The sequence below is a fragment of the Coenobita brevimanus genome, chromosome 92, assembly GCF_032717465.1.
Source record: "Coenobita brevimanus isolate Jiangsu-jjx chromosome 92, ASM3271746v2, whole genome shotgun sequence".
NCBI classification, from domain to species: domain Eukaryota; kingdom Metazoa; phylum Arthropoda; class Malacostraca; order Decapoda; family Coenobitidae; genus Coenobita; species Coenobita brevimanus.
In genome coordinates this window covers 10,078,612-10,093,538 of record NC_137045.1, presented here as the reverse complement: position 1 = coordinate 10,093,538, position 14,927 = coordinate 10,078,612, and the positions used below count along the sequence as shown (strand labels likewise).

The window sequence follows — 14,927 nt, the reverse complement described above, 5'->3', positions numbered from 1 at the left end:
TCTAACTCAGGCAGCTCTCTCTCTCTCTCTCTCTCTCTCTCTCTCTCTCTCTCTCTCTCTCTCTCTCTCTCTCTCTCTCTCTCTCTCTCTCTCTCTCTCCTTCACGTATTCCTTTAAACTCACCTGTCTCTAGCTCACTTTCTGTGTCTGACTCACTTCCAGTTCTGTTTCTGACTCTTCCTGTGTCTAACCTCTGTAATTCACTTCCTGTTTCTTGAGTCACGTCATGTCCAACTCACATTCTGTTGTTTGTTTGTCTTTTTTCACTTCCTGCTTGTCTGTTTCGTACCCACATTTGGTATCTGTCCGGCTCACGTCCTTTCTCTAATCCTGCCCTTCACTCACTTCCCGTCTTTAACCCCCTCTCTGTAACTCACATTCTGTCTGTGCCTCACTTCCCGCTGTCTGTCTGTTATGTTACCGTGGAGAGAGAGAGAGAGAGAGAGAGAAACACACACACACACACACACACACACACACACACACACACACACACACACACACACACACACACACACACACACACACACACACACACACACACACTGCAGATCCCCAAGACCAATAGTTTCTTCCCTGGGCGGAGGTTTCTCGAAAGTCCTTGCCATTTCTGAATTTATTACTTAGCCTTCTGAGAACCTGAGAAGTCTTGAATGCTTTACTTTTGGCTCAGTGAAAAATAGTAGCTTTTTTTTATTTTTGGCTACGTGAAAAACATTATTTTTTATTTTGGGGTACGTGATAATATTGGATGATTTTATTTTTGGCTCCGTGAAAAATATTGGATGGTTTCATTTTTGTTTACGTGAAAAGTATTATATAGTTTTGTTTTTGGCTACATGAAAAGTATGTTATTTTATTTTTTTTACTGCATAAAGACTTCAGTTTTCAGAGAGAGAGAGAGAGAGAGAGAGAGAGATTTTTAATGTCCTGCATCCTTCATTAATTTGAGAGTTCATTCCTCAAGGTCCAGCAGTCTCCCTAAATGCGATAATAACCATCGTTCATACAGGCTATATTACAGGACGTTTTCATTCAGGAACGATGTGATTATAACAGCAGGGATGTGTTTATGCCGTGTACAGGTAGCCTACTGTAGGTGGCTCTTGTGGAAGACCTTCTGAGACTGTTTCCTTTCCCAGCCTGTGGTCGATCTCACGTCCTCTTGATCGACTGTTAAATCTACCACTTAACCGTAGTCTAGTGTTTGCTAGAATTAAAGCTTAAATGTGCTGCATTTATTACAAATGTTGTGGATTTAATATACAATATCTGAAACGCAATTCATTAGTCAACGAGCTGGAATATTACTGGGAATATTACTGGGATCCGTTTTCTCTCCCGTGACTCAAACAGCCAGGAGTTTGATTTCTTGTGCAAATAAGTAGCCTATCAAATAACATTGGTAGAATCAAAGCAACTCGTGTGTATGAAATATATATTAATGCCTGAGTGAATGCGTGACTGTGTGTGCGAGCAGAGCGCCTCGCGTGGGTGTGAACTAAGGGCGTGTTTGTTTGTTTTTTTTTCCATTATTGCTGGTGACCCCCTCTCTCCTCCCTCCTTGTGGCTGGATGTAACATATCCTAGTATATGCTTTTTTACAGAGTATTGCAACTATTTAAAAAAAATGAGGGTTCCAGCAAAATCATATATATTTTTTTCTTTCCATTCCCCCCCACCCCTTTGTTCTTGCTTTTTGCCCACTTTCCACCCATTCCTCTCAACATTATAGACCGATTTTTTTTTGTGCCCCCCCCCCCACTCTTCCTACAACCCTGGATACGCCCTTGCATGTGGTGGTTGGCGTGCGTAGGACCCATCCCACCAGCCTGAGCTACGTACTGAACAATGCCAGCCCACATTCAGGAACGAGGTGTTAAAACGAGTTCAGTAAATAAAGGTCGAATGCGGTGGGCTAGGGGTGGTAGTTGGTGAGGGAAGTGGGGAAAGTTATCTGGCCACGTATTCCCAGCGTGACATACTACAGGCGACTAAATGGGAGGGTAATAGGAGTAAAGAAGCTACATTTTTTCTCTAAAGAACTCTTAAACTCTTGAAGAAACCTGAATATGTTTCTTTCACAGATTGAGAATTTATTTTATCTAACATCAGAAGAGTATATGCGACTGAGAATAGCCTCCATTTCCCCAAAGCCTAAAGTTTATCTTAATTAATGACAAACTGAACAATATGTGTGATTACATCCCCAGGGCAAATGAGTTCCCAGTATAGATGTATGCAGCGCCGTCGCATAAAGAAAAACAAAAACAAATCACATCATAGCGAAAACAGAGTATTGTAATGCCTAGAATATACGTAGTTAAATAGAAACTGTGATTTTTCATTTTCCTGCTTTGTCAAGAGGTGTAATGAAGGGAGTGATAGGCCTATAGCAGTGAGTCGGTGGTGATGTGGTGAGGGGAGAAGGTGCGATGATAGTGTGATGAGGGGACCGTGGTGTGGTGAATGGAGCGGAGAGGTGTGATGGTGTGGTGCGACGGTGTGGTGAGGTGATTACGGTGTGGTGTAAGTGAGGGAATGGTGAGGTGAAGCTGTGGTGCGGGGACAGGGGTGTGGTGAGCGACCAATCTTGTGATGTCCGGTAGGGGTGTGATGAAGTGGTAATAGTGTGATGTAGTGAGAATTTGGTGAGGGGTGGAGAAGAGTATGGTGGGAGAAGAGACATTGGTGTGTGGAGAGGGGAAGAATGTGGTGAAGTGAGATGATGACAATATGATGAGGGAAGTGTGGTGTAGCGAAGGGCATTGTTGGGTTTGGTGTGAAGAGTGCGATATGATGAGGAGTACTTGTGTGGTGAGGGGAAGAGAGTATGGTGAAGGGAAAGGTATGGTGGCTGTGGTGAGGGGAGGGGGTGGTGTGGTAAGGGTGTGCAGAGAGGTGTGGTGAGGGGGTACCCTGATGTGTGTTGTAGTGTGGTGTGGAATGATGAGATACAATAAGAGAATGGTGTGGTGTGGTTATGGTGTGGGTAAGGAAACAGTGTAGTGAGGAAAGAATAACGCGATGAGTGTAGAGTGAGTGAGTGGGAGTTAGAAGGATATGATAAACGAGAGGTGCTCATCCCTAACGACAGGCGACCCCACTCCAATGACCTGCCATATATGTGAACACTTAACTGGATGGGAGCAGATTTCTTTAATGTCACCACCACACCCTCCAATACTCATCTTAACTACCCACCTCGTTCATGTCCTCTCCTCTCCTCTCTTCTCTCTTCCTGTTGCCTCCTCTTTTTTCTTTACTCATGGTCATCTTCCCTACCCATCTTGCATCTCTCCTCTTCTCCTCTCTTCTCATTTTCCCGTTTTCCTCTTTGCTCTTCACTGTCATTTTATTTTATTTTCGCTTTTATGGTTCTCTCTCTCTCTCTCTCTCTCTCTCTCTCTCTCTCTCTCTCTCTCTCTCTCTCTCTCTCTCTCTCTCTCTCTCTCTCACACATTACAGAATATGTGCTCGAACGCTTTTCCATTAATTACAAACACATCCATCCAACACATCACACCCAATTACACTCACAGCCAAATCACAATATATTTTTACAACCCTAATTTCTATATTATCGAAACTGTATAGCCAAATAGCCAACCTCGTTTTAGCGTTGGGAATTGTGTGTGTGTGTGTGTGTGTGTGTGTGTGTGTGTGTGTGTGTGTGTGTGTGTGTGTGTGTGTGTATTTAGGAGAGCGTGTTAGAGTTTCGTGTGCACGGGTTATGTACTAAGTATGTTATGATTGGATGTGTTTTTGTTATTGTTCACTTCTCTTTGCTTTTCCTTTTCCTTTTTTGTTTTCTCTTCTCTCCTCTCCCCCCCCCCCTCTCTCTCCCTCTCTCTCTATGTACGTTGAGTTAGATAAAACCTTTTTTTTTTTTTGTTACTTTAAAAACTCAATATTTTAAGCTTTCTACTCGCACATAATCTTCCACAACACCGTCCCTGTGCTTCAGCATTACACAGTTAAGTCCTTCACACTCGACTCTGTAGTTTTGCTTTTTCTCGTCATTTTTCCAGGTAAAATCGCATTACCTCTCTCCCTGAGTCGGCTTCTCAGAGGCAGGGTGTGCTAAACCAACTCCGTCTTTATTTTCTTAAATTTTGCATTGTTGCTGATTTCACTTGCCTCTGTGTAGAACACGATTCTCATGCGTTTGCGGGGGGGGGGAAGATGGGGAGTTCACCACACAATTCCGTGAAACCTTTTTTTTTTTATGTCAGACTGTTTTTGTTAGCTATGTGCACTCTGTTTACATGCCTTTTCCTTTACGGCGGGCATGTATCACCCATCTGCCTGCATATTTTAGCCGCTTTGTTGTTTCGCTTTATAGTGCAAAAATTAACTGGTATTCTCAGTGTTTCATATATACAACTGGTCAGCTCTAGAGCAATCACCCTAAGCTCGTGTGTCTCTCTGCCTACACCCCCCAGTCTCTTAACCCCTTGAATTCGACCACTTGTGTCCACTATGCTGTGATTATCAAGGTATTTTAGCCAGTTTGGTGCATGCTGTTCAAACTGCAAGGGTTAGATACAGCCACCATGAAGCCCCTCAATGTCAGAGGTCCACAGAGACTTGAATAAAATCGTCCAGTTACAGTATAGTCTGTGAAAAAAAAAAAAAAAAAAAAAACTGGGAACGTCGTCTTAGTGAAGGGTAAACGCAGTGTATCTTGGCACCTCGAAATGGACGGAGCTTGATTTTTTTTTTTTTTTTTTTTTTTTTTTTTTTTAGTGTCATTGTCTCTCAAGGGGCGGTTTCTACAGTCTTCCAGCTTTTCGTTCGGTCTCTCTCCACAAATGAAAACTAGTCCCCCCCCTCCCCCCCCCCCGCCACCCATCTCAGCCTGCTTACTCCGCCACTCTAAATGTCCAATCCTCTCAGTTTCAGTGTTCCCTCCCCACCCCCACCCCCACCCAGCCTTTCCTTCTTCATTACTTAATCTTACTCTCTCCCCCACCCTCCTTCTCTCCCATACTTACTAATCTATCTCTCCTCTCCCCTTCTCCTTCTGTCTCTCTTTACCCTTCCATCCTTTGTCTTTCTCCCTGGCTCTTTTCCTTTCCTCTCCTCTCCCACTAAGCTTCTTTCCCCTTCCTCCTCTCTCCATTTCGCCTTCCCTTCCTTCCCCTTCATCTCTCTCCTTCCACTCCCATCCCATCTCTCTCCCCACTCCCCTCCCTCTTCCTTTCCCTTCCCTCTTTCCCTGACTTTCCCTTTCCCTTCTTTCCACTCTGCCTCTCTCTTTTCCTTCCTTCCTGTTTTTTGTTTTCCTTTTTCCTGCCTCTCTCCCTGCCTTCCTGTCTAGCTGTCTCCTTGCCTCCCTGCCTCTCTCCTTTCATTATTCTCTACCTGCCTCCGTGCCTCACTCCCTGCCTGCCATTCTTCCTGCCTTTCTGTCTGCCTCATTTCTTGCTTGTCGTTCTCACTGCCTGCCGCTCTCCCTGCCTGCCTGCTTTCCTACCTGCCTCTTCTTACCTGCCTATTCCCTGCTTGCCTCCCTGCCTGATTAAATTCCAGAAGGAAGCAGGTGTGTTGAGCTTAAGAAGGAAGGAGGAAGGGGAGAGAGGGAGGGGGTGGCAGATGGGGGGAGGAGGGGAAGAGAGGAGGATGTGCGACATGGAAGGTAAATGAGAGAGAGAGAGAGAGAAAGTCACATTTTGCACCCAAACATGACAACTATACCATTTTAACTTTAACCTGGCCTAAAATTTTTCTCGCTCCGTCTGGGATGCTGAGCCTTAACAATAGATTCACACTAAGATTATGGCACTAGTCACGAGGAAGTGCCATGGAAAGGATGTAGAGCCACAGTACTGTCTTTCTTTGCCAATAAATTACGTGACAAAAGTCTTCCAAAGGACGAAAATCTGAGCCAAGTTAAGGTGAAAGGCGTATAGGAGATGAGGCGTATAGCAATTTTGATACAAACTTATTCTTCACTTCCAGAGGTGACTACAGTACAACCAGGTCCGTGGAGCCCTATGCAGCTGGAAGAGGTCTGGACTGGACGGACTTACTGGACTCTGCTCAGGCTATCCACTCTTTCTTTCACTCTGGCCTTCATCAGAGTGGAGTCCTGCGCATCAGTGGAAGTCCAGGTAAGTGTGGAGTCTAATTAACAAGCAGGTGATGGTCAAGCCTCTTCCTAACCTGTTCAACTGGAGGACGTCATTATTATCGCTCGCCTTTACGAGACGGAGCAACAGTGTTTTTTGCCTGCTTCTGTGTGTGTGTGTGTGTGTGTGTGTGTGTGTGTGTGTGTGTGTGTGTGTTCCCATCATATCTCATGAACGGCTTGAGCTATCAACATGAAACCTTCAGGGTATCAAGATACGGCCAAAATATTGGACATGGCCAACAGCATATTCTGCGGGCGATTATCATTCGGATCCCGAATGCTTTCCTTTTGTTATTATTATTATTATTATTATTATTATTATTATCATCATCATCATCATCATCATCATCATCATCATCATCATTATCATCATCATCATCATCATCATTATTCTTTGACATACTGTACACATCAGAATTACCAGTTTTTGTATCATCGTCAAAATTTTAAAAAGAAGTTCCATAATTTTATCCAATACCAATATTATGTATTTCTCTGTACGATTTAATACATCTGGCTCGATAGATAGATAGATAGATGTTTTAAATTGTACAGAGAAGAATCCGTAGACTTATCCCTGTTTTCCCCCCCTGCCTACCAAGGGGATGAGTCACCATTAATTAAGACTTTCTGTTTTCTGTCCTATAATCTGACGTCTTGGAAGGAAAGGAGGGAGGGAGCGAAGGAGGAGGGAAAAGATGAAGGAAGGAGTGAAGGAGGGAAAAGGTGAAGGAGGGAGAGAAGGAGGAGGGAAAAGATGAAGGAGAGAGCAAAGAGGAGGGAAAAGGTGAAGGAAGGAGCGAAGGAGTAGGGAAAATGTGAAGGAGGGAGAGAAGGAGGGGGGAAATTGAAGGAGGGAGAGAAGGAGGAGGGAAAATGTGAAGGATGGAGCGAAGAAGGAGGAAAAAGGTGAAGGAGGAAGCGAAGGAGGAGGGAAAAGATGAAGGAAGGGGAAAGGAGAGGAGAACAGTGTGGTTGTAATTGGGAAGATTATGGAAGGAGGGAAGCGAGGAAGTTAGGAGAAAAGGTGAGGAGAATTACTAAGAGGAAGGAGAGAGAGAGAGAGAGAGAGAGAGAGAATTAGGACTTGAAGGAGAAAAATCTGGTGGTGCGAGAGACATAATATTCTGAGGAGTGTAGCATGAGAGGAAGGGGGAAGGGGGAGGAATGGTGGAGGCAGAGAGGGAAGGGGAAGGGGGGGAAAAATAAGAGGAGCCAATGAGGGAAGAGGGAGGGAAGAAAGAAGGAGGGAGAAAGGGAAAGGTAGAGGGTGAGGGGGGGGAAAGGGAAGGGGGAGAGGGAGGAAGAAAGAGGAAGAGGGGGAAGGAAGGAGAAGAAAAAAAGAGGAAGAGGGATATGGAAGGAGAGAAGGAGAAGGGAAAGAGGGAAGAAAGAGGAGAGAGACGAGAATGGAGAGAAGTGATAAAAGGAGTTGAATGGAGGGGAAGGGAGGTGGTACAGAGAGAGAGAGAGGAGGGGGGGGGGGCAAGATCGAAGGAAGGAAAATAAAAAGATACAAAGGAAATCAAACGGGAATATACCTGTCGGTCCTTTCAAGCTGTTTGTTATAGGATAGACAATAACTAAATAAAGACAGGAGAAAGTGATGGAAGAGGGAGAGGAGGAGACGAGGAGGAAGTAGAGAAGAAAGCGTGAGGAGGAAGAGAAGACAGCTGGAGATAGGAGGGAGAGAGGGAGGGGAAGAGAGGGGGAGAGAGAATGAGATATGAAATGGGGGAAGGAATGTGGCAGCAGAGGAAAGCGATGAATGAAGGGAAACCAAAGTAGAGATGGGACGAAAGATAGGAGAGAGAGAGAATGAGGGGAGGAGGAAGGAAACTGGAAATTGACTCCAAGTTGTGGGAATTTGTTCTCTGCCTAGACAGGAGGGGAGAGGAGGGGGAGGGAAGAGAAACAGGAAGGAGGGAGGGAATTCGGGAGGAGGGGGAGGGAAGAGGAACAGGAAGAAGGGAGGGAATTCGGAAGGAGGAGGAGGAGGGAACTGAGGAAGGAGGGAGATGGGAGTGAGGCAGTGGGAGGGGTAGGAAGAGAGAAAATGGGGAGAAGGGAAAGGGAAGCGAAACAGGAGAGTGGAGGACAGTATGATCGGAAGGAAGGGAAGTGTAGCAGGAGGAAGGAATGAGGGGAGTGGGGGAGCAGGGGGAGGGAAATGGAGTAGGAAAGGGGGAATTGAGGGCAGGAAGGGAGGAGTGGGAGAGGAAAGGGAGGGCGGAGGGAAGAGAAGAGAAGAAAGAGCAGAATAAAACTCAGAAATACATATTCATTTTAAAGTATTTTTTTTTTTTTTTTTTTTGTATATACATTGCTAATTCGACACGTCAGAAAAATAGTGAGTTCATTACATGCACAATAATTTTCATAATGCATCGTTTTTAAAAGCATACAAGAGATATTGCGGGGAGATATTTATAACCAAACTTACGACACTGGGTAAATAATGTTAGTTTCCGAGAGGAGGAGGGAAAGGAGGAGGAGGAGGAATGGAAGAAGATGGAGGAGGAGGAGGAGATGCAGAAAGCGGAAAAAGAAGAAAAGAAAGAAGAAGGAGGAGGAGGAGGAGGAGGAGGAAATAGAAGAAGGAGGAGAACCCGAACAAGAAGAATGCATGGTCCTCAGTGTCACATATATATAAGTGTCCCGAATTACTCTTGCCTTGATATAATTTGTGAGACTGTTCCATAATTCTATACATTACGGTAAGCGAGCGTGACCTGCACCCGCTATCAGTCCGCGGAAGGCCAGAGTATTTTTTTTTTCCTCTTTTTATTGTGGTTTCCATTGTCCTTTTTGTGAGAAGAAATTGAAAAAAAAAAAAAATTGGATGAAAATGAAGTTTATGGTTTAAAAAAATATGCAGTTTTTTTTTATTTATTTTACTTTCAGCCACTGTCTTGCAAAATTAGTCATATATATATTTTACCTCCTCCTTCCCCCCCTCACATCAACATAGCTTTCTCAGTTCCAAAGACGATTTTTAGATTTTATTCTTGCTGCTCCTGACGTTTTTTTTTTTTTTTTAGCTTTGGGTACGCAGATTTTACGAACCTGAGGGGACAGATATTGTCATCATTAACATAATAACTGAGAAACCTCCATAGCTGACTAAAATCGTCTGGTAGAAGCTCAATAAAAATAAAGAAAATACGTCATGGGTTTGAAGGAGTTAACAGCAAAGAGAAAAATAAAACCAGACTTCATCATAGTGAATATGTTACTGTTGATAGTTTAGTAGTTTCCAAACCAAAGAGATTCCACGTATGAAACCCTTTAAAGTAAGATATTTCGATTGGCGCTGTCAAAGGCTTTCAAGAGATGGCACAGAGGTAGAAAGTGATATTTTATGGCCTGTAGTGCTGTATATACGATTTGAATGGTGATTCCGTGGATTTTGGAGATTGGAAGACGTGTTGAGTTTGAAGGAAACATGTCCGACTCAAGGAAGGGATGGAAAAGGGAAGGGGAGGAGAGGGAGGGGAAGGAAAGGGGGCAGAGAGAGGGGAAGGAAAGGGAGAAGAAGGAGGGGAAGGAAAAAGGAGCAGAAGAGGGCGCTATAGGACAGGAGAGAGAGTCAAGAGAAAATAAGAAGGGAGGAGAAACATGAGGTATGAGAACGAGGAGAAAAGGAAAGAATTGGGTTGGAGGGAGATATGAAAGTAGGATACACAGAAGAAAGGGTGAGGAAACGGGAGAAAGGATGGGAGAAACGAGGGAAGGGAGAGAACAGGAAGGGAAGAGAAGAGAAGAGAGGGAATGGACAGGGATAAAAGAGTTAGGAGGGGGAGGTGATAAAATATGGAGCGTATTTGGTTATTTATTTATTTAGTTAGTTATCTGTTTTGCCACCCCGGTTGAACTCTGATTCGGTGACTGCAAAGAACACAGAAAAACAGACATGAACAGATTGATAAACAGATAGCTGGACAGAGAGACAGATATACAGAGAGAAGTAAACAGACATGGATAGATAGACAGACAGCTTCGATGCCTCATGCTTACTCCACAGAGGATTTGGAGAGGCGGGTGAATAGATCGAGGTAAGTAGATTTGTAAGTAAACAGATGAATGACATACAGACATAGATTGGTAGTGCCTCCTCACTCCATATATATATTTAGATAGATAGATGTATAGACAGACAGATAGATAAACCACTCCAGACACAGATAGAGGGACAGATAGCCATTTTCAGTGTCTCCCTTTCACTCCCCCAGACCACCCTGGAATAGACGGACAGGGCAGACAGACAGGGCAGACAGATACATTGCCTCCCTCTCACACCCCTCAGACAGGCAAACAGACAGACAGATATACCTTGCCTCTCCCACATTTCCCCAGTCCACCCTTGAATAGATAGACAGAAACAGATAGATCCAGTGCTTCCTCCACACACCGTCAGCCTCCCCTCTCACCCCTCCCCAGTAATCGGCAGCGTTGGATCTGTAAGGGTTTTTATAGATGCTCCAGTTGTTTTATTCCTCCCTATTTCAAGGAGTAAGGGTAGCTTTAGGATAGTCCTCTCTCTCTCTCTCTCTCTCTCTCTCCATGCCACACCTCGCCTTTTACTGTTACTGGCTGTAGTCGAGATACACAGAAGTTACGATCATTACCCTTTGGGAAGTATTCTTTATTTTTATTTCTTTTATTTAGGAAGAGCGAGGAAAGGGGAGTGTAAAAATTTCCTCTTCCTCTCGTTCATCCTATAAAAAAAATGCTTAGTCAAGAGTCAGTTGATAGTATGCTTCTTGGTAAATCCAGCGCCCCATTTTCTTTGATTTTTTTTTTTCTTGGGTGAAGGTCGAAAGATTTTTTTTAGATAACTTTTTAAAACTATACTTGGCGTTGGCTTCCATTTTTGCCCAAATAAAAAGAATGTGAGATGACAAAAAGAAAATTCTGCTTTTAACCCTGGTCACAATTCCGGCAGGGGTGTGTGTTGTTTTTCCCGCGGCGTGACTATTTTTCCTCCCGACCCGTCAGAGTGAGAATGTGTGTGTGAGGGAAGAGAGAGAGAGGTAGGGAGGGGCCGGAGAGACGGAGGAAAGGCAAATAGAGGGTTGATGGTCTCTCTCTTACTCCCGGGGCACTCGTTAAGACCCCCTCCACCTCTCCCTGCATCATGTAGCGTGGAAAAGGAGAGAATAATAAGATCTCTTACCCTCCCGGCGACGCCGCCATCTTTGTTTACATCCCATCAGCGGAGTTGCCAGATACCGCCGGAGCGACTCGTTAAAATCTTGCATTAGCGTTATTTATCCGTTTCAGTTATTGCGCTGGGGGCAATGCGTGTTTTTGCCGCTGCTGATAATTAAAACGAAGTAAATGTAGCCTTCTATCTGGTTAATGATACTTTTCATTTACCCGAAAAGTGAATCGTGCCGGGTCTGAATTCCCGAATAAATGAGATTCAGTTGGGCTAAATGGTATTAATTTTAGCCCCGTGTTGTTTGTGTAATCAATTAGGCGACACATTCTGCAGGGCACATGTGGAGGGCATTGCTTGTGGAGTGTGAGAATGGGGATTGCTACATTCTCTTACACACTTATATACCTCCAAGGACACACACACACACACACACACACACACATATCTTCAATAAAGCACACTGATACACAAATACGTGCATAAATCTTCCAAGGAAATGTGTATTAGAAGCAGATATCTTGTCTTGAGGTTGAAATAATAACATAAAATGGAATGAATATTTAGACATCAAAATTCGACAACAAACGGAATTCCGATAACTGTTTTTTACACATTCCCTGCTCATCACAGTATGGAAAAAAAAAAAAAATCAAAGAGGCATAGTGCTGTAATTATTCGTGCTTATCAGAGTAGAAAATATATGAATAAATAAATAACACAAAATAAAATAAAATAAAAGTAGAGGGGGAGGCTTGGCACTGTACGGAAGTAATTTGGAGTGGGGGAGAGTACAAGTATGGTCAATAGTCCCTTTACACTTTCTATATGTCAAAACGTAATGAAATCTTCCAGATCTACTGATCACTAATATCGCATAAAATCAGTATCTCGCCCTCTTCGCTAATTTGGTATCCCGCAAGTGTAAAGTAATTAATGAGCGAGATTGTACAGTCGCGGAAATAACTCTAATACCCACGGGGCGTTCGGAATAAATGAGGCGAGTCTCGAGCCTTTCAAACCCGCTTAAATACTGGAGGCCGGCGTAGCAAGATATCGCCTGGTGTTGATACAGTTTTGAGATGATGGGAGGAAGTTACTAATAGGAATTGTACATGCTGGCCACGGGTTAAATGAAAAGAAGAAGAAGAAGAAGAGAGAGAGAGAGAGAGAGAGAGAGAGTTTATTATTAGGTCTCCCTGTCCGTGTTCATTCTCCCTTTTCATGTCCTGTCATTTTCTCTCCCCTCACCTCATTTTCTCCTCTCTCTCTCTTTCTCTATCTATCTATCTATTTTATCAGTCTGTGTGTTTATATACCTATGTGTCAGTTAATTTTCACATCAGCATCTTTCTGTCTCTGTGTCTGTCCATCTGTCCGTCTAAATCTTTTTTCTCTATGGATTTATTGTTCCATCCGTTCTTTTCATTCATTCCTCCACCTCTCATCCTTTCGTCCTTCTTTTCGTATCTTAACGCTTTCTCCCTTCCTGTCTCTTTTCCTCGCTACTCATTCCTTTGAGCCCTGCCTCCCTCCCTTTCATGGTGCTTCTGCCATTTTCTCGCTTCCATCTTCTCTCCCCTACAGCCTCTCACTCACTTGCTCTCTCTCTACGACACTGACTCACTCACTCACTCACTTTCACGATTTTAGTTCCTTTCCTCCCTACAACTTCCACGTTCCACCCTCCCTCACCTCTGCCTAACATGTCCATTCCTCACACACCCTTAATCACACACCTTTACTCACACTTCTTCATCCACATATACCACACTCACTGACTCACACCCCCACACTCTTACACCCCTGCATCACACATGTTCACTCATACATCTCTGTCGCACTCACACACACTTTCACTCACACTCTCCTGCCTGATACATCACCACTGTCATACTGTTTATTTCACACGCCTTCTTCACACATCCCATCCTCACACATTCCTACCGACACACAGTAATTTTCAGACGCCCCCACTCACACACCTCTGCCACACACATACCCTGCCTCGCGCACATCATTACGCACACACAGACCCTGCCTTACACATATCCTGCTTCACACACATCCTCCCTCACACACACACACACACACACACACACACACACACACACACACACACACACACACACACACACACACACACACACACACACACACACACACACACACACACCATCCATCACAAACACTCTGCATCACAAACACCCTGCCTTATACACACCCTGCCTCACACATCCTCACCTATACACACTTCTGCCTCGCACACTGTAATCTCATACATCCCTGCCCGCCCACCTCCTGTCACCCGTCCTTAAAAATCATACATTTTTCCCCCCACAAACATTCTTTACTCTAAGTTTCACCACCCACCTCCACTTCCCTTATCACCTCCATTCCTCCCCCTTGATTCCCCCGCCACCTCATACCCCTTATCAAATTATCCCGTTATCCCCTTTCCCTTTTCCCCTTACCCTCTTTATCCTCCTTCCTAATTAATCCATCTTCACGTACCTTTCCATCTTCCTCCCATTATCTCGCTCCCCCTCATACTCCTCTCCTTGTGCGCCCGTATTCTGCTACCCTTCTTCACCTATATCTTTTGCCACCTTTCATCCCCCAGCCTTCTTTACCCTTTCTACACCTGCCTTTCCTTTCTATTCACTTGACTTCCCTTCCCCTCATACCTCTCTCTCCCTTCCTTGTCTCACTACTCCCTTACCCTCATCCCCCTTCATCCTCCTTTCCCCATGCCCTTTTACCCCTCTCTTCTTCCCCCTGTTCCATCACCTCACTTTCCCTGTCCCACTGTTTTGTTACTCCCACGTACCCCTTTGACTCACCTATGCTGGCCGCCATTCCCACAAGCCTGGTGCAGTGAGGCAGGTGCTCCCACACACACCCGCACCGCACCTCCTCGTAGCTCATCCCGCTTTCCTCGCCCTGCCTCTCCCTGTCTCGTTCCACTGTAGGCAGGGCACCGTGGCCCTACCCTGCCTCGTTCCGTTGTAGGCAGAGTTCCGCAGCCTCACCCTGCCTCGCCACACTGTAGGCAGGGTGTTGTAGACTTGTCCTACCTCGCTCCACCAACGGCTTCACCCAGCCTGGCTGGGTTGCAGGTAGGACACTGTAGCCCTGCCTTGCCCTGCCACACTGCAGGCAGGGTAGTGCAGCCTCGTTTTGCCTGGCTGCACAACAGACAGGGTATTGCAGCGTCACTCTGCCTATTTTCACCGTCAGTGAAATGGTATCAGTAGAATGGTGTGGTTAGGCAGCAGGACCACTGTACAGTGTAAGTGTTGTTACAGCGGCCTCTGTGTATCACAAAGCTTTGTAGTATCATTCACGCTTTGCCACACACTTATACCCTCACCCCAACTCTGCCCCCACTCTCACCGCACAGTCCTTCCCACCATCTGTATTCCCAATTATTTATGTACTGTGTTTATTTATTTATATATTTATTTATTTATTTATTGCTCCACACTTCCACGGTGGCCCCACACCACTCCTATGTTTTCCTCACACTAAAACTTTTCATACACTTCCCTCACACTTCAGCTTTCTGCGCTTTCCCCTCTCTCGGTTCCCGCACTTAGTTCTACACAGCACCGCACTTCCCCTTATCCG

The 14,927-nt window shown here is 44.9% G+C and overlaps 1 protein-coding gene across 1 annotated transcript in view; it reads right to left on the bottom strand.

Annotated features, from left to right (window-relative positions):
• Positions 1-14,225, bottom strand: part of LOC145412146 (uncharacterized) — a 73,230-nt gene extending 59,005 nt beyond the window's left edge. The window contains exon 1 of the mRNA XM_080282081.1: positions 14,141-14,225. Within this exon, the coding sequence (XP_080138207.1) occupies positions 14,141-14,225 (85 nt within the window). The remainder of the gene's footprint in view (positions 1-14,140) is intronic.
• Between the last annotated feature and the right edge of the window lie 702 nt (positions 14,226-14,927).